Genomic DNA, 19,568 nt, shown 5'->3' with positions numbered 1-19,568 from the left:
TTTTAAGCTCTAGTTGAATGATAGGTGTCGCATTTTAAATCATTTTAGTAGCTAGAATTTATGAAACGCCCTGTTAAAAGCAAGGACGTTTTTATGCCCCGTTGAAGTAAAACAAATTGCCTGACAAAGTATGGCTTGGACAGATTCCAAGTGCTTGTACAAATGTGCTAAAGAAATTATACTTTGAGTATACAGCTTGTCCAAAGTCATCCATTATTAATACTATTAGTAATATCTTCAGTAAAGGCTTTGATGCATAAATATTTCTGATAAAGGTAGGTTGTGTACTTTTGTCCAACTGAGCAATCTTGCTTTCATAAAATATACCAACATTTTAATGACTGATGATTAACATGCTGTAATACACAGTTCAAAATTAAAGGCTCAAATGCTGTACATGAGAGGTTATGCTCCCCCTGGCGGTTTTACAAGGCGACGCCGGATAGTTAGTCACGTGACACACGTGAAATGCGTGATACCGCGTGATACTGTGACACGCCCACTGGGGTATGCCGCGAAATATCTCACCCATTTTGAATGGCTGCATCTGTAAGTATTGAATATTCATATCTAATTTTACCACTGAAGGGAAATCTTAGTAGCTGAGCATAAAAAGAATAGGAGCATACTGTAACGTGTGTGAAGGCCATAAACAATATTAATTTTGGAACATAAACATACAGTATATAGCTGGTCTTGGTACTTTAAAGAAAAAAATACACACCAGTATTCCATTTCTCCCTAAACATTTTAAGCTTCGAAGTCTTTAACTAACGTGATACCGGAGTCAACAAGCATACTTTTAGAATTTGATTAAAAGGGAATATAATATGGAATCGCGTATCTAAAGAATTTAATAACGGTATGATTATATTCGTGTACTGCGACAGGGCTGTGTAAGGCTGTTTCGCCTCCCTGTTTATGCAAGTTGTCTTGTAGCCTACTGGTCTAGGTGCGTGACTAACAATGTACAGGTTGTGTGTTCGAATCCAGCTGGTGCTGGACTTTTCTTTTAACAAACATTTCTTCGAAAAAATAGAATAGCGATATTATGGACAATCAATTGACTTTTATATTTCAAAATATCGCAACATGATCGATTCTAAGTCATTTTTGATAACAATGAATAGTCACCTTCTTCCCTTCTGACAGCGGTTCCTGCTTCTATTGTGTGTGTGTGTGTGTGCAACAGAGTAAATGTTTATAGAGAAATGGAGGCTGGACAGTATGCGTTTCAATATAAACATTTATATTGATTTAAATCGTGTTCTGATTTAAATCGCAAACGCGTGTTTAATTATGTGTTTTTTAATCATAATCAGGCTAATGCATTTCTACATTTTCTGTATGAACCAGCTTAGAGGTTCATACAGAAAGACAGCTTGTGTTTAAATTGAGTGTAAGGTAATTTTAAAGGTAAAATTACAAGTAATTACCTATTACTTATAGGTAATGAATATAATTACTTACTCTGTTTCATGTTTATAGATAAGACTATTGATCGCGAAGGGAAATTGATGTACATGTTTGCATGTTCTTTTGTAACATACACCTTTTTGTGATTTTTTTGTATATCTAAGCAAGTGTTCCTGCATCCCTCTTCTGCACTATAGGCAAGGCTTTTTTTCTGTTTGCTCAATTTCTAAAACTTTTTGCTCATGTGCATTTTTGTATTTTTTACACCTCTAGCACTTTAACATCCTGAATTTTCATTTGCCTTAATTTGTAGAATGAATTTGAGTTTTAGCCTTAAAAATCTTAAGTTTTCACTATCTTTTGTTTCTTGTCCTACAACTGTTATTATTGATCACCGAATTATTGTACTTGACATGACTTCATTCAGCCTTTCCTGAACGTCTATGACAGGCAGAGAGAGTGCTGTTTCTGGTGCGATCTTTTGCAGCTGACATTTCACTGTTTTAAACGAACAAGAAATTAGATTGCTCATAAATCACTTATTCTATATAAATACAGCGTAATTGCCCTCCGAAAATCCTCTTTTTCTTGTTCGTTTTAGAGACATTGATCGAAACTGATTATATAATTATACGAATTACACGAATATAATTATATCTTATTAATTTCTTGAGATACGCGAATCTTTTAATACATTCTTTCCTGTGCTCTAGAGGATCCTTGTGATATTTCGAGCTCTGGTTGAATGATAAGTGTCGCAGTTTAAATCATTTTCGTGGTTAGAAATTATGGAACGCTCTGTTAAAAGCAAGGGAGTTTTTATGTCCGTTGCAGTTCTTTTGCAACATGAATATAATTATATCGTTATTAATTTCTTGAGATACGCGATTCCATATTATATTCCCTTTTAAACAAATTCTAAAAGTATGCTTGTTGACTCCGGTATCACGTAAGTTAAAGACTTCGATGCTTAAAATGTTTAGGGAGAAATGGAATACTGGTGTGTATGTTTTCTTTAAAGTACCGAGACCAGCCATATACTGTATGTTTAAGTTCCAAAATTAATATCGTTTATGGACTTCACACGCGTTGCAGTATGCTCCTATTCTTTTTATGCTCAGGCACTAAGATTTCCCTTCTGCTTTGTGTAAGGATGGTATCAAAAGCAATCTTAAGTGGTGAGAAAGCTGTGCTCAATGTATTTAAGGGACTTTCGAAACTCTGCCCCAAAGTCATGTGACTGATTTTTCGCCCTGTTTCGTTGGTTAAACGCAATGATCACAAGCACCACCATGGTAACTGGGATGTGTAGTTTTTAATTCCGTTTGAATTATAACTGTACGTACTGTCTTCATGTTTGGCCAGGGCTTTAAAGAGAAGGCGTAAACTGGGATGGGAGGAGGGTTTGGTTTTGCATAAGGGTTTTGCATAAGGGGCAGAAGATTTCCCTTCTGCTTTGTGTAAGGGAATTGAGTGTAAGTAAAATTACCTTACACTCAATTTAAACACAAGCTGTCTTTCTGTATCAACCTCTAAGCTGGTTCATACAGAAAATGTAGAAATGCATTAGCCTGATTATGATTAAAAAATACATAATTAAACACGCGTTTGCGATTTAAATCAGAACACGATTTCAATCAATATAAATGTTTATATTGTAACGCATACTGTCCAGCCTCCATTTCTCTATAAACATTTACTCTGTTGCACACACACACACACACAATAGAAGCAGGAACCGCTGTCAGAAGGGAAGAAGGTGACTATTCATTGTTATAAAAAATGACTAAGAATCGATCATGTTGCGATATTTTGAAATATAAAAGTCAATTGATTGTCCATAATATCCCTATTCTATTTTTTCGAAGAAATGTTTGTTAAAGGAAAAGTCCAGCACCAGCTGGATTTGAACACACAACCTGTACATTGTTAGTCACGCACCTAGACTAGTAGGCTACAAGACAACTTGCATGAACAGGGAGGCGAAACAGCCTTACACAGCCCTGTCGCAGTACACGAATATAATCATACCGTTATTAAATTCTTTAGATACGCGATTCCATATTATATTCCCTTTTAATCAAATTCTAAAAGTATGCTTGTTGACTCCGGTATCACGTTAGTTAAAGACTTCGAAGCTTAAAATGTTTAGGGAGAAATGGAAAACTGGTGTGTATTTTTTTCTTTAAAGTACCAAGACCAGCTATATACTGTATGTTTATGTTCCAAAATTAATATTGTTTATGGCCTTCACACACGTTACAGTATGCTCCTATTCTTTTTATGCTCAGCTACTAAGATTTCCCTTCAGTGGTAAAATTCAATATCTACAACTGGTACAGTAAAGACGTTTACAGTAAGTCTTTCTACGACAGACCAACGGACCACGAGTGCCCCTGTTGGTCAACCAATCACGTACCGCGTAATCTTGCGTCATGATACGCGATACCGCAGCCAATTACCTGCGGTATGTGTCTGTACCGCGCACTTTGAATGGCTGCATCTGTATGGTCTTGTCTGTGTGGTCTTTCTGCCGCTGGTGTTTCTTTCTTGAGGTAGTTTACAATAGCTTGGGATATATGGTGCACAGCGGTCACTGGCGGTCCCTCCCCAGTAACCCCACCACGTTTAACACTTGAGTGTTCTTCAGGAAACAGCCAACTGTTCTGTGACCTGTTTGATCACATCTGAAACAGTGAGTGCAACTGTCATTGCTCTGGGATACACACTGCTTGCATTTTCCCTTTGTTTCAAAGGCTGTTTTGTTGGCTAGCTGCTTGATGAAGCTGCAAAGGTGTGTTGTTGAGCCCTACTTCCAATTGGAGTGGCGACTTTCTCTAGACTCTTAGCCAAGGCAGACACTTGTGCAGTCATTTCATGTATACTGGCACAATTTGTTTTAACTTCCACTTGAGTCTGAAGATCACTTTGCCCATTACCATCATCCTGCTGTATTCAACTAGCTCTGGCTACTTTGGTTAATGTGTCTGACCTAGATGCTTTTGTCTCTCAGCCTCCTCACTTACTGACTGGGTTATCAGCTCTAGGATAAAGTCATCAGTAATACTCGAGTTCGATATGACAGATTTAATGTCTCTCCATAGGCACATTTTTTAGTCAGGCTCTGATACAGGGAGTGAAGTGAAAAAGTGCCTTGGAGTATTTTGCTGTCATACTGATACTGAGACCCACTTTGATGTGAAGCGAACAAAACTCGCTGTTTTCAGAAATGTGACCTCCATGTATCTTAAATTCTCTACAGGGCAACCATGATACAACATCTGAGCATTTTATCACACCAGGTTCCTGTTCAGCTACCTCTGACAGTGACAGTGACAGTGGTCTGACCAGTCTGAAAGGATGCTGCAACTACTGGTGTTGGCTCTACCTGTCTGCTCCATGGTGGTGGCAAAACCACAGGCTCTATCACCACCACTGGTACTGTGTTCTCTTTTCCATGGTGCACAGTGTCTGTATTTGGTGCTTATAGTTCACCAATGAGGTCACAGAAGACAAGCAAGCGGGCCATCCCTTGGTCCTCCAGACTCTGCAGTTGTTCACTTCTCAAGAAGTCAACAAGGAAGTCAAAGAGTTCCACTTCTGTCACACCCATACTTGGCAAATCCTCTCCCACCTCTTCCTGGCAAGACACTGCAAGTTTATACAGCACATTGGTGTTTGCAGAGCTGACCAGCTTATGAAGCTGTTTCTGCATGTCCCATCGTAGCTCTTGTAGTATAGCCATGACTGAATAACTGATGTCCGTTTATTAGCTTGTTGGTCTCAGGAACTTGCAGTCAGGTTCCAGCAGTTCTTCAATTATTAGCACCAATTAATTTGGTGGCGCCAATCCTGGATGAGCCTCCAAATTGTTACCCCATCTCAGACAAGGGCATCTGAGTCAGGGTGAACTGGAAAATGATAAGGAAACCAGACACGTATTAGTGTGCAAAATGTTCTGCCGGTGCCTTTAATTGCTTTGACTTTTGACCCTTGCCAGACCTGCAGAATTCTTATCACTGCCAGTGCCAAACTTCATCTACAGGATAAACTATAAAACAGCATTTAAGCTTGTTCTCAACCTGTTAGGAGTTTTCATGGTGTGTATTATCATGAAATTAAAAAAAAAAAAGTTTAAACAAACAAACAAAAAAGAGGGGTGCCCCATTTTTAACTCAAACGTCTAATTTTATGCCCACTACAAAATTAGTCTCAGCACTGAATAAACCTTGTTCTCTTGCAGTACTGTATGTCTTCTGTCTCTTTGGACCAGTATTGTACTGTTCTCACTATGGGTTCTCATGCTTCAGTTTCAGCTTGCAAACAGGAAGTAGGAACACAGATGGGTGGTCTGATTGAGGGAAAGAGCGATAGGCATCCTTGATTGTAGTGTAACAGTGGTTGAGAGTATTAGCACCTCTAGTGGGGTAGTAGACATGCTGGTAGCATTTTTAACGTATTTTCTTAAAATTGGCCTGGCTGAAATCCCTGGCTAAGATGGATATACATTAGCATCAGGGTTTGCGATTTTATGTTTGTTAATTACATTCTATAGTTTGTTGAGTGTGGATTTGGTGTCGGTTTGTGGTGGTGTGTAAACTGCAGTCATGATGATTGAAGAAAATTCCTTTGGTAAGTAGAAAGGGTAGCATTTCACCATCAGGTATTCCTGATCGGGAAAACAGAACTGAGATAGGATTGCCACATCTGAGTACCAAGAAATGATTATCAGAAAACATATACTGTACCACCTCCTTTCTCCATTTCTGGAGAATTCTCTGTGATCCATATGGTATATGGATAAACTATATTCCATTTATGTCGGACTGGATGGCAGGATCAAATGTGTTTGGGGTGAGCCATGTCTCTGTGAAACTAAGTACACAGCTGTCCCTCATCTCCTGTTGATAGATCAGCCTCACTCTGATCTACTTTATTTTCCAGCTATTAGACGTTCACCAGAAGAATGCTAGGGAGTGAAGGTCAAAAACCGTGTCATTTCAGCCTTAACTGGAGGTATCCACCTCCGCCCTTCTTCCGCGTTCTGCATCATTCGGTTCATGTTCAGTGCTTTTGTCTTGAGTCAGGTGCATCGGGTGGGTGGTAAACAAAGGAAAGTAGTCCAGATAGCTGTTCTAGGTCCAAAAACTAAAACATATTTCTGAAACTCTTGATCTAATGTTCAAAAGAGCACTTTAGCCGTACAAGATTACTGCAGGAATAGCTTGTATGTATAAAGTTCACCATAATAACACATAACACGACATGAAATAAATCTGTGAGGAGCTGCATGCAAGTTGTCTCCTCACTCCCAGCACCATATTGAAATATTTCATAAAAAAGTATCAGATTTTAGAGAAAGTGCAGCTGCACCTAGACTTGGGTGCTTTCTTTGTGGCGCTCACCTCCTGGTTCTCTGCTTTCTTCCTGACAATCCAAGAGGATTGTCTGTGAGAGTATCCTGTGATGAAATGTCAGCACACTTAGAGTTTAGTTCCATCCTTACCCCTATGCTTCTCACCTATTGATTGCAATCACCCTCACCAGAAAAAAAGCAGCTTTTGAGAAAAACTGTGTATGAGATCAAAAATAAACTTATGAAAAGCTGCAAATAAAACAGACCTTTTCAGCCCATCTAAATATTTTACTGTTACTACTTAATTGATTATAGAATTTCATCCCGGCATTCCTTGAATTATCTTGTTCCAGATTCTATTAAATCCTTCATGCACAAAGGTTAGGTTGGATCATTTAGTGCTGATCACTTCTTCTGCAAGCAATGTTTGGGAGTCAATTTAATAAAACTGAAAAAATAGCATGGTTATCCAATCTACCAATCATGTGTTCCTGATATTGCTCTGGTGACACTTTGTGTTTCTGGACAATGACAATGTCAATCAGGTGACAATGTCTCATCATGGTTGTCCTTGGATGTTTTCTGTTTGGTTTTCTGGTGAAGCAGAATGTTGATAAAGAGGACTCCATGATTTGTACATTTGTTAAGGAGAGAAATGCCATAGGAGTTGACACTTCCAGCCTCTTCCTTAACAATGGTCAAATTACAGACCCAACACTTGCAATTCAGACATTGAATTGTCCAAGCAGAATAAGTTTGTCAACCTTCAGCATTCAATGGAAGAGTTTGGCATACAAAAGCTTTATTTTTGACATCAAAACTAACATTTTATGTAGGAAATCATGTATTTTAGTTTCCAGCTAATTTGAGAGCAAAGAATCATGAGGTGCTGATTCATTTCAGCCATGAACTCATGAAGGATGTTGATAATTTCTTTCTTGATGACAAATATTCATGTTCTTGGTCTGATTATCTTTGTTAATTTCCCATATTTTTGTATTGTCTTGTTATGGGATATAATGATTTTTTTTTTCTGATATTCTGTTTTGCAGGTCAAAACATTTTGTTGACAGTTTAAGAAGTGTAAAAATATAGATCATTCACAATGCATCATAAAAGCAATATTGTGTACAGTACTTGCTTTTATTCTCTCATTGGATTTCAATAAAATAGCAACTTAAGGAGTTTAACGAGTGTGACAGTAGAACACACCTCCCACTGCACTCCCTTCTCCACGGCAAATGGAAATCCACAGCTACCGCACCTGAGGCTCATCAGGTTTGCTATTTAAGATCCCCACAAGATCAAGCTCAGAACATGAACAATAGCGAAACAGCTACGGAAGGATTATTCTTTCCCTTTAATGAAAAACCCGTCATCGTGTATAATGAAGAAGTTTCGCCTTACGACACGACTACACACCGGCACACCGCTCACTCCCTGGCAGTACTCGATAACCCGACACTATTACACTAGCTATTTCATTGCTCTTTTAATGTGGTAAGGACAACAATTTGTCCTCCAAGTCCTAAACATTGATAAAAACAACAAAAACAATGAAGAGTTTAACATTTTATTCATAACACTTTCAAATTGAAATATCACAAATCAAAGTTCATTTATTTTAAATAAGGAGGGAATTTAAAAAAATTGTCTTCTTCCTCCAACCCCTTTATATCATAGATTAAGCTTTTTGATCAGTTAATGATTTTGAAAGAAGAGGGTAATTACAGTAGATCATATCAAAACTGTTCCTCAAAGGGGAAATCCAGAGGAATAACCTTCAGAGTACTCAGTCACACTGCTTTTACCGTATTTCACCTGGGAATATACAGCCTGTCTGTCTGTCTCTGTCCTCTTCCTCCCAGGCCTCACATCAATGTCAGTGAAACTCAAGGCAGCGTAATTCAGCACATCTGTGTCCTGGTTCTGAAAAAGGAACCAACTGAGTTGACAAATGAGTTAAATAATTGTTTGATTTTGTGTAATTTAAATGCATTGTTATTTTGTGAAGCGTTCTGATGTTGGATTTTCTCCAATTGTTAGTGCAAAGTTACAAATACATGTCAAATTATTGATATACTGTATAGAGCTTATAATATAGAAATGTATATTGTACCTGTGTGTTTTTTGAGGTTTGTTTTATGTGCTGATGGGAAGATAGTCCAAGATGTGTACCTTTAGAAAGAAAACATAGGAAAAAAGCATTGGAAGAAAAATTATCTGCTATGCATGATGACCATAATTTTTTTTACCATAAAAGCTAAATAGAGTTGGGAAGGAGTTCTTGAGTCAGGGTTACAAGATGTCAACTCATTGTGTACATGGAGGAGCATTACCATGTACTGTATTTCATTCTCTTATAAGCAAGAAAAAGATTTGCTGCAGATGAATCTCCTAAAAGTTTTGGCACTACCACATTGGATGGGTAAACAACATATACTGTACAGTATATATTATATCAATGTATAAGCGTTTTAAGAAATCAAAAATTCTTTGCATTAAAATAAGGTTCAAATTGAACCCATTAGCAGGTTCTATGTCACTAACAAATCTTATGATTTACTAGACTTTTGTGAGAAATACATTTACATACTGTACTTTAATTTCATCAAGCACAAGTAAATCCAAAACGCACCTGTTCTGTGATTCTTTATCAGCCAGCAGGTGAGGAATGTGATTACAAGCACTGCCACGATGTTTGTTGCCAACAAAACTAGAGTGATATAGTTAAGTGAGACTTGGTGATCAACTCCTATGAAAAAAAAAAATCCAAATATTTTTACATAAAACAGGAAAAAAAAACATCTGTGCACTGCAATGTTTCATTTTATTGAATGCTGAACAATGTAATAAATATTAATAAAAACAGCATTAACTGGCATTCTTGAGTAACCAAATCTTCTAAATTGTAATATACATTAAATTGGTAAATTGGAGCCCAAAAAGACATTTTTTAGAAACTGGTAGTTGAAAACATTACATTAAATTCTGTTTTATATATTTTTTAAAAACAGAAAAATATATTTTATTTGTTATGAATGAGGAAAGAAAACATTGCATCCCTACATAATTCATCAGTATTCATGAACTGTTTTAATATTCGTAGAAAGACACTGTTCCCCATTTTGGAATCAGGATAATGTATACAGCACAACAATTGATGTGTTATACTGTATAAGCATTTATTCCATAAGGGCAGTGTCCCAAATTAAATATCAATAAATGGGAATACTCTTTTGGTAGTAGCAGAAGTAGTGATAATAGTATAATAAAATAACTGGACCAGAACCTACATAATTAACATTTTATAATACAATCACTTTGATTTTGTATTTTTTGCAAATTTATAGATAACAATTGATACTACCTGAAGGTACAGAACTTTAATTAATTTAGAAAACTACCTGTTATTTCCAGAAGTGTCCCATTTCCAAACAGGATGATCCCACATGTTGCCACAGCACAGTAGTAAATCCCAGCATTAGAGTGGCTGAGGTTCCTTATTTGGAGATTATAAACACAACTATTTGTTGGAAGCCCAGCCCAAGACCTCTTTTCACACTGATCTCTCCTGTTTTCAGGTCTGTAAATTATTCCTGGAAGGGATTCTTCTGAGCCATATCTGAACCAATAAACACTGTGTTCTCCTGCACAGGTTACAGTTTGTATTGTACACTTGAGAGTCACATCATCTCCTGGATTGCCTGGGACAGGTACAGGGTGCTGCAGAATACTCCCGTTCCTTGTCTCTGATCCTAAATCCATAGAAATGACATAATAATAGTATGCATAAATTCTGAAGTTAGAACTTGCATTGTGATCACATGGCTGAACTAAAAAGCAAAGTATTGTAACGCTTACGGCCGACAAGCAGTGTGTGTAAGAGCCGGCGTACCAGAGCGGGTGACGTCACCGCCCTTCCCTGTGATAGCAGGACCACAGCTACTGGGCTGTAGAGAGATCTCTCTTTAGCTCACGGGGCTAGGTCGCTGCAGAGAGACGCGGAAGTCCCGGGTTCGAGCCACCTATACTTTGGGCCGACCAGATGCGGCAAGGGCGCCCGCCTGAGCCCCCGTTGCGTTACATTGGTGTCAGAAGCGGGGCGGGATAGCCCTTCGCCGGGGACGGCGATTTAAGCGGGGGAGAGTGTAACGCTTATGGCCGACAAGCAGTGTGTGTAAGAGCCGGCGTACCAGAGCGGGTGACGTCACCGCCCTTCCCTGTGATAGCAGGACCACAGCTACTGGGCTGTAGAGAGATCTCTCTTTAGCTCACGGGGCTAGGTCGCTGCAGAGAGACGCGGAAGTCCCGGGTTCGAGCCACCTATACTTTGGGCCGACCAGATGCGGCAAGGGCGCCCGCCTGAGCCCCCGTTGCGTTACAGTATGTTTTTTTTTAACATAACAAAAGACTTTAGAAATTCTGTTGTGGTCTAAACAAGGTGAAAATGAAAATACATGTGACTTCTGCTCATTGATGCTATCACTAAATAAATAAAACCTCACCACCTCACAGACTTCTCAAAAATTTTTAATGCAGAAAACTTACATGTAAATAAGGGAGTTCTGGCATTTCTTTTAGGAGACTTTTAAAATATGATTAGCAAATTCTTTTTTTTCCAGTCATTGAGGCAGTTTTGGTTTGCACCAAGTTCAGTTGACGTGTTCTATTCTTTTTAGCAATAAACTTTTCCTGTCAACTTCAAAAATGAATAACTTTGTAGATTTCCAAAATAGATTATTTTCATACAGTTCACTGTATCTGTGCAATATCTGGATTAACACTGTATTGCACATACTGTATACATTGTGTTTTTATCCTGACAATTAGTGATTTTACACAATTATTTTAAAGCCAAAGTGTAATTATATTAGAGTTAAAGTAATTCTGCATTATGTACAGTAAATTGCAATTATTTATTATACTGTTCCATTCCATTTATTGTATGTGTATGTCTATGAATAAAAGTGCAATTGCTAAGCAGTTACTGTACATTGTATTTAATATGTGATTTGATGTTCACTTTTCAAACTCTAAAGTAAGAATTGTGCTATCTTTCTAAATAATTACCTGCTATAAACAATATTGTTATTTTCATGTCTCCCATATATTGTAATATAGCCCATTTTCAATAGTGTAATTTATAGCATTTTCACTAGATATACAGTATGGCAATTTTGATTATTTTACTGTTATAAAGATTCTAAAGTTTTTATTCTGAAGAATCTATTGAATGGTGTGAATTTTAACTGCAGTATTTTAGTTATTCTTATTATTAGTGATATAAAGTATAAGAATATGTATAATATATATATAATCAGGTTATTCTCAAAGTCCGAGTGCTTTCAGAATTTTGTTGGCTAGAAAACAATCCTATTTTAGAAAAAAAAATAAAAAACAGAATATCCTTATTATTATGGAAGAAAGTGTTACATATTATTTTTTAAAAACATTTAAGCTTACAAGACCTCAAATGCTTCAATAATAATCAAAAATGTATTGATGTAAGATATTTGATTTAATTATTGTTTTAACTTGTAATGTGTACTTATTTAATTTTCTGCATCATCCTATCTTTACCATTTCTCTTGTCCTGAGAAATTCATGAGCCAGTACACTAAGCAGATGCTTTAATTAACTGTTTTACATTAAATTGAATTCTTAAAGCACTTTACACTTTTACATGTTTTTTACCATCGGCTGGTGCATTATTTGAGTTATTATTTGAATCAATCATCTGTAATTGAAAGTAGGCTTACCCATACAATGTATCATTACAAAAGTTTCCTGGAGCATTGTAAATGAACAATATGTATCTCCTTTATTTTTGAATATGTGAAGTCTTCAAAAACCAAGATTGTTTATAGCATTAGCTGTTCAACTTACCCTTTATAATCAGAAGGGTTCCATTCCCAAAGCTCATGTAACTGTAGTAGAATGCTCCACAGCAATATCTTGCAACATCATATGGTTCAAGACTTGAAATGGTCAAGTTAAAACTGCTGTCTGATTTTTCCACCTTAAAACGCAGATTATTTTTAAATTCTTCATACATTGTAGCTTCACCAGAATTGGAATAAGCTGTGGCTATGTGGATAGGTGTCCCTCCAATAGACTGCTTGTACCAAACTAATTGAAGGACTTTGCCTGAAGGTATATAACACTCCAAAGTGACAATGTCTCCAAGCTGTGCTGTCACTGAGAGATGAGGTTGAGAAATGAAATTTGTAGGCTTTACATCTGCAGAACATAAAAAAATATTAATAATTGTGCCGCAGTCAGAACAAAAATAGATTGTTCATTATACAGTATATTTCTAATTTAGAATACAATTAAATACACAATCATAAAATATAACCAAATTACAACACAGTTTACCATAACCTGTCTTCCTATAAGCACAATTATTTAAAATATATACAAATGTGCACTTACACAAATTAGAGAAAAGCATTAGAATTATGTAATGCCTTAACATCTCAGTAGCTCTTCTGACCTTTTATTTCAACCAAATCAAAACAGAAGTTGGAATGAAGAAGGCACCTTCAGCACAAGGTCTTCTCATTCAATTCAATAGCTGGAAAATCAACAGCATCACCTGACAGACTGCAGTGAAATCAATATACTCTCTGATGAGTTGAAAGGAAAAACACCCACAGATCACAGCAGCTTACACTACGTCAAAGTAGATAAACTAATTACAGTCATTACACAAGTACAAAAATCTATGGAAAATCAGTAGTATGTCTGACTAATTGTAATCTTTGTAATATTTTTTTAAAATGTAAACAGCAGCTTTTTTGAAACATTTTCAATGCATTGCTGTGTTTGATTTATTTTGGAATATAAGATTAAAAAAACCTTCAAATTTCTCTTTGAACCAACACAATTGTTGTGCTAGTACAATCTTCAACATTGTTGGACCAGACTATCATGATACAGATGCAGCCATTCAAAGTGCACGGTACAGACACGTACCGGAGGTAATTGGCTACGGCGTCATGCATCCTGACGCGCGATGACGCAAAATACCGCGGTACGTGATTGGTTGACCGACAGGGGCACTCGTGGTCCGTTGGTCTGTCGTAGAAAGACTTACTGTAAACGTCTTTACTGTGCCCGTTGTAGATATTGAATTTTACCACTGAAGGGAAATCTTAGTAGCTGAGCATAAAAAGAATAGGAGCGTACTGTAACGCGTGTGAAGGCCATAAACGATATTAATTTTGGAACATAAACATACAGTATATAGCTGGTCTTGGTACTTTGAAGAAAAAAATACACACCAGTATTCCATTTCTCCCTAAACATTGTAAGCTTTGAAGTCTTTAACTAACGTGCTACCGGAGTCAACAAGCATACTTTTAGAATTTGATTAAAAGGGAATATAATATGGAATCGCGTATCTAAAGAATTTAATAACGGTATGATTATAGCCGTGTACTGCGACAGGGCTGTGTAGGGCTGTTTCGCCTGCCTGATCATGCAAGCTGTCTTGTAGCCTACTGGTCTAGGTGCGTGACTACCAACTGGCAGGTTGTGTGTTTGAATCCAGCTGGTGCTGGACTTTTATTTTAACAAACATTTCTTCGAAAAAATAGGTAAGCGATATTATGGACAATCAATTGACTTTTATATTTCAAAATATCGCAACATGATCGATATTTGCGATGTTTTGAACATATCTTCCCTTCTGACAGCGGTTCCTGCTTCTATTGTGTGTGTGTGTGCAACAGTAAATTTTTATAGAGAAATGGAGGCTGGACAGTATGCGTTACAATATAAACATTTATATTGATTTAAATCGTGTTCTGATTTAAATCGCAAACGCGTGTTTAATTATGTGTTTTTTAATCATAATCAGGCTAATGCATTTCTACATTTTCTGTATGAACCAGCTTAGAGGTTCATACAGAAAGACAGCTTGTGTTTAAATTGAGTGTAAGGTAATTTATGCTTCTAAAGTCATGGTCAGTATTATTGTACTGTGCTGTACTGTGTCACATTATTTTATAGCGTTTTTATTGCGTTATTAAATCCGGTGGCGCTGTGTTAGTTTCCTGACTCAAATTATTTAAACTGCGACACTGATCATTCATCTCTAAATAAACTTTATTTTATATAGCGTTTTAAGCGAATAGGTAATTAGATTGCTCATAAACCTAATCGCTTTTTCTACATAAACACAGCGTGATTGCTCTCTGAAAATGCTTTTCCTTTATTTTTAAAGTAGGCTCAGATTTCAACTATAGATCGTATTATTATAAACTTTCTTGGAAAAATGTATTTTATGTAAACCATGTTTGCTATTAATTCATTTAGGGCTAAAATACGTTCATTGTCTTCCAATCGAGTCGAGTTGACATTGGAAGCCTGCCACACCTGGACTGTTACACCAACGCATTAGCACGTCAAAGCCCATTGAGCCAGTATTGGCTTTAGTATTCCCCCCTTCTCCCCTCAATTCAATTCAATTCAAGGTGTTTTATTTGCATGACAGATGGCAGTGTTGTAGTGTACAGTGTACAAGCAGTGTTGGGTATGTATATTGTAACGCTTACGGCAGACAGGCACTGTGTAGGAGCCGACGCACCAGAGCAGCCCACCGAGGGAGCGTCTGCATTTATAACTTAGTTTTTAAAATTAGTCAAGCAATACGAAGCATCTCCTTTTACTTAGTGCCTGAGCATACTGCAACGCGTGTGAAGCCCATAAACGATATTAATTTTGGAACTTAAACATACAGTATATGGCTGGTCTCGGTACTTTAAAGAAAACATACACACCAGTATTCCATTTCTCCCTAAACATTTTAAGCATCGAAGTCTTTAACTAACGCGATACCGGAGTCAACAAGCATACTTTTAGAATTTGATTAAAAGGGAATATAATATGGAATCGCGTATCTCAAGAATTTAAAGACCAGACAATTGCAAACTTGTTTTCAATAAAATTATTTTATTCATTCAGCAGTTTGTGAGAGGGACATCCAGCAGGGAGAGACACACACACCGGTTTTCATTGACAAAATTGTTTTTTTTCAATTCCTCTTGTCTAACAGGAATGTTTTGTTTGTGGACAGACTGTTAGACAAGAGGAAAAGACCGCCTCCTCCTACGAAGCATTTCGTTGATCCGATCACGAATTATTTTCCAGTCGTACGCAGCAAGGGTTGAGAATCTCCGATTCACCATCGTACTAATGGTTTTCCGGAGATTGCAAGGCAAGGCACTTTTGCCTCTGGACCCATCGAAATTTACAGACGTGGTCCACCCCCAGTAAATTTCAAAAGTCACAAGATTTCGAAACACGAGGGCGGCGTAGCGGTCGGCTCTTGCTTTCCCGTCTATGCCGATGCACTGCAAGTACAACCCCCCCTCCATCTCCTGGGTGATGGGTAGCAGTTGGACATCTGGGAGAATTATTCGTCCCACTGGCATCTGTGAATTCCGCTGTGCTTCCTGGGGGGAGATAGGCGGCGGGGACAGCATCAACAGATTCCTGCGCGGTGGTGAACTGAGAGGCCGGGATGGAGTGTCCTGAGGCGGTGTGTGCTCTGCGGGGGGCAGAGCTTCCGCCAGGCATTGCAACCTGCGCGGCGGGGAGAGGCACTTTTCGGGAGACAGCTGCTCAACTGTTTGACTGCTGGAACATACCTTTGCATTTGTCTCCTGTCTCTTTCCTCTGCATTTTCAGGAGTGTCTCTAGCCTCCCAATCCTCCCCAGTAATGCATCGTACTGCTCCCGCTGCTGCCGAAATGTCTCCATACAGGTGCTGCTTCTACAGGTTGGCACCCTGGCCAGTGGCCGAGAGCAGAGACCCACGGCCTGTGGCAAAATAACAAAATTCATGTAAGAAATAAAGTCACACAGTAGTATTCATCAGTCGTGGAACAGAAGTCAAAATAAACTTTTCTTTTTTTCCGTCTTACCGCTTTCTTTTTTACTGTCCTGGTGGTAGATCGTTTCGCCCGTGCAGTGTTTTCTTGAAGAACAGGCTACGAAGAAATAATTATAATTGAATTTAAAATTCAAAACGGCAATAATACCTTGTAATATGCGCTGTAATCGCGTATTTCAGATGAAGTCTGCTGTATTTGCTTACCCTTCGCTCTTTGGAAGCTGGGGCGGTAGAAGCACCCCGTCTCTTCCCGTAAAAGGCCTTGGTCTCCATACTGTACTATGGTCGCTGTAGTGCAGGTTCGCAGTTTTTTTTTTTGTGATGGGAGCTCACCCAATCCCTTGGTGTCTTTTATGCTATATTCACATGTACGGCTAGAGTGTGTTCATTGTCTTCCAATGAAAGGCGGGTGCCTTTTGCCGAAGTCGGGAGACATTGGAGGCTTGCCACACCCGGACTGTTAAACCAACGCATTAGCACGTCAAAGCGCATTGAGGACCCGAGCGCAATAGTTGTTTTGTCCCTTGATTTACTGATCTGCATTAATTAAATCTTGTCAGTCAGGTCTTTTTTTCTCTATTTCAATTGTCGTTTACACATGCACGACTTTAAAAGCTAGCAAGACAGGTTTCGATTCACATTAGCTGGCGAGCCTTGTTAAAAAAAACAAAGATAATGTAACATGCCACTGTTTGTTCATGAACAAAGTTATACTGAGATTTCCTTAGATACGCGATTAAAAAATAAATAAAAATTTGAATGTCCTCCGGAACACATTCCATAAGAATCAGCGGTTCTACAACATATATCGCCTTTAAAGGTGGCTTCTCAAAACGCTTTACGGGATAAAAACAACCAGAACAGCAGCAACAACAATATTGTATTTCATTGCACTTTGAAAATTGCATTTGAGCACGGTTTTTGACTTTTTTTAAATTGCATTTTGGGCGCGGACAGCACATACAAGGGTTAATGAACTGCGCCAAGAAATTTAAAATAGTTTTCTATAGGTGTGAGGGTAGGAGTGGACCGCAGCAGGCATAATCAGTTTACAGTACCAGGCCACCACTGCGTCACACATATTTCAGCGCCATATATTTCATGGATATTATGGAATATAATGGATGGATATCTTAGTTATCTTTCTAGTTCACAGGTTTGCATGCATAATTTAATTTTGAAAGCCACTGAGACATCAGGTACTACTGTTGTATTTATGAAAAAGAAACAAAACAAAAAACATACTAACAACTGTGCCATCCTACTCCTTAGTTAATACATTTTATTATTCATAAACAGTTAACATTGTTAGCAAAATATTTTGAATTATATTTAACCCTATTTTTTCTTTAGTTTTGTATTTAACTTATTATATGATAGTCAGACTTAATGTATATTTGAACAATGAAAATATATTTTTACAAGATTTTACATTAAGCACTTAAAATTAATATGGTTAATAATAGTAAACTGTAACATGCTGTAACAAGATCGGTTAAACTGCGAAGAAAATGCTTTCAGAGAAAATGTTTCAGGTGTGAAGAACATAGATCTCCAATGCAATTTCAACCAAACCTGTTCCCACACACCCTGCCCCCACTACCATTAGAATATACACAAACATTTTAGCGTTTCATTCTGAGCAGAAGACCCTCACACCTGAAGAGTGCTGGCTGTGACGAATTAAACCGGTTTTACAGGTTTCAATCACAGACCATGTGACATGGGACTCAGTAAACTAAAACACAGCGCCACTGGATTTGATAATACCTAACCAAAATCCGCAATATGGAAACAGAACCTGTGTAATTGTTGATAGATGATGTACTCGTAACATTTTTTCAAGACGAACTACAACATTTAAAAAATGACTTGTATGTACTTGATATCTCTAATCAATCAACGGGTTCCAGCACAAAACGAAACTAAAACGCATACCGTTCTGCGCTTCTTATTAGTTGCTCAAAAGTAATTTGACCGTATGAAATGCATAATATAAACCTAGAAACATATACGTGAGCAGTACTTAAGCACTGTAGTATCGGTGTTAAGACATACCTCTCAAATACTGTAAATCAAGTTAAAAATATCTCAAGACCGATTCTGGTAGTAATGAAACCATGTTTCGTGTATGTTTTCTTTTTCATCTTGAAATAACTCATTTCTAAATACCTTTTTCACTGTTAACATCTTGCAGCAACTTTGCGACAAAATATACACTCTGACAGTTCATCCTGCTACCAACATTAAATAAAACAAATCTTAAGATTTCTATATTTATGTCTTTATTTAGTGGTTTCATTCGAAGCTTACAATGTTTAGGGAGAAATGGAATACTGGTGTGTATTTTTTTCTTTAAAGTACCGAGACCAGCCATATACTGTATGTTTATGTTAAGATTTCCCTTCAGTGATAAAATTAGATATGAATATTCAATACTTAAACGGGCACAGTTAAGACATTAAATATACATATACATATTGTATACAGTACAGTTTGCATACGGTAATATGTTTATGTTACGTGATTAAAAAATAAATAAATAAAGCTGAAAGGTCCAGCACCAGCTGGATTCAAACACACAACCTGCCAGTTGATAGTCACATACCTAGACCAGTAGGCTACAAGACAGCTCGCATGAACAGGCAGGCGAAACAGCCCTACACAGCCCTGCCGCAGTACACGGATATAATCATACCGTTATTAAATTCTTGAGATACGCGATTCCATATTATATTCCCTTTTAATCAAATTCTAAAAGTATGCTTGTTGACTCCGGTATCACGTTATTTAAAGACTTCGAAGCTTACAATGTTTAGGGAGAAATGGAATACTGGTGTGTATTTTTTTCTTTTCATGATAGGTGTCGCATTTTAAATCATTTTCGTAGTT

At 37.5% G+C, this 19,568-nt stretch overlaps 1 protein-coding gene across 4 annotated transcripts; it reads right to left on the bottom strand.

Annotated features, from left to right (window-relative positions):
- Window positions 1-8,331: 8,331 nt before the first annotated feature.
- LOC148676431 (uncharacterized) lies at window positions 8,332-13,397 on the bottom strand. 4 transcript variants are annotated; one of them, XM_088607992.1, is made up of 6 exons: window positions 13,272-13,397; window positions 12,662-13,015; window positions 10,180-10,530; window positions 9,411-9,527; window positions 8,892-8,950; window positions 8,332-8,701 (listed from the first exon to the last, which is right to left on the bottom strand). In XM_088607992.1, the coding sequence occupies exons 2-6, from the start codon at window positions 12,828-12,830 to the stop codon at window positions 8,528-8,530; spliced, it is 870 nt and encodes a 289-aa protein (XP_088464118.1). In that variant the 5' UTR covers window positions 12,831-13,015; window positions 13,272-13,397; the 3' UTR covers window positions 8,332-8,527. The 4 variants fall into 4 exon arrangements, with proteins under 4 accessions (XP_088464118.1, XP_088464101.1, XP_088464092.1 ...); XM_088607975.1 differs by having other exon boundaries at window positions 13,319-13,393; XM_088607966.1 differs by having other exon boundaries at window positions 13,211-13,391.
- Window positions 13,398-19,568: the final 6,171 nt, after the last annotated feature.

The sequence above is a fragment of the Lepisosteus platostomus genome, chromosome 2 (assembly GCF_059453375.1).
Source record: "Lepisosteus platostomus isolate fLepPlt1 chromosome 2, fLepPlt1.hap1, whole genome shotgun sequence".
Taxonomy (NCBI): domain Eukaryota; kingdom Metazoa; phylum Chordata; class Actinopteri; order Semionotiformes; family Lepisosteidae; genus Lepisosteus; species Lepisosteus platostomus.
Note: the sequence above shows the minus strand (reverse complement) of the source record. Positions and strands in the feature narration are given on the sequence as shown.

Coding starts and splice junctions, on each gene's coding strand:
- LOC148676431 (XM_088607966.1), bottom strand. CDS start 13,253: ATGTTAAGGCATTACATAATTCTAATGCTTTTCTCTAATTTGT. Junction 13,016..13,210: donor AATGCTTTTCTCTAATTTGT/GTAAGTGCACAT, acceptor TATGTTCTGCAG/ATGTAAAGCCTACAAATTTC. Junction 8,951..9,410: donor GATAAAGAATCACAGAACAG/GTGCGTTTTGGA, acceptor TTCTTTCTAAAG/GTACACATCTTGGACTATCT.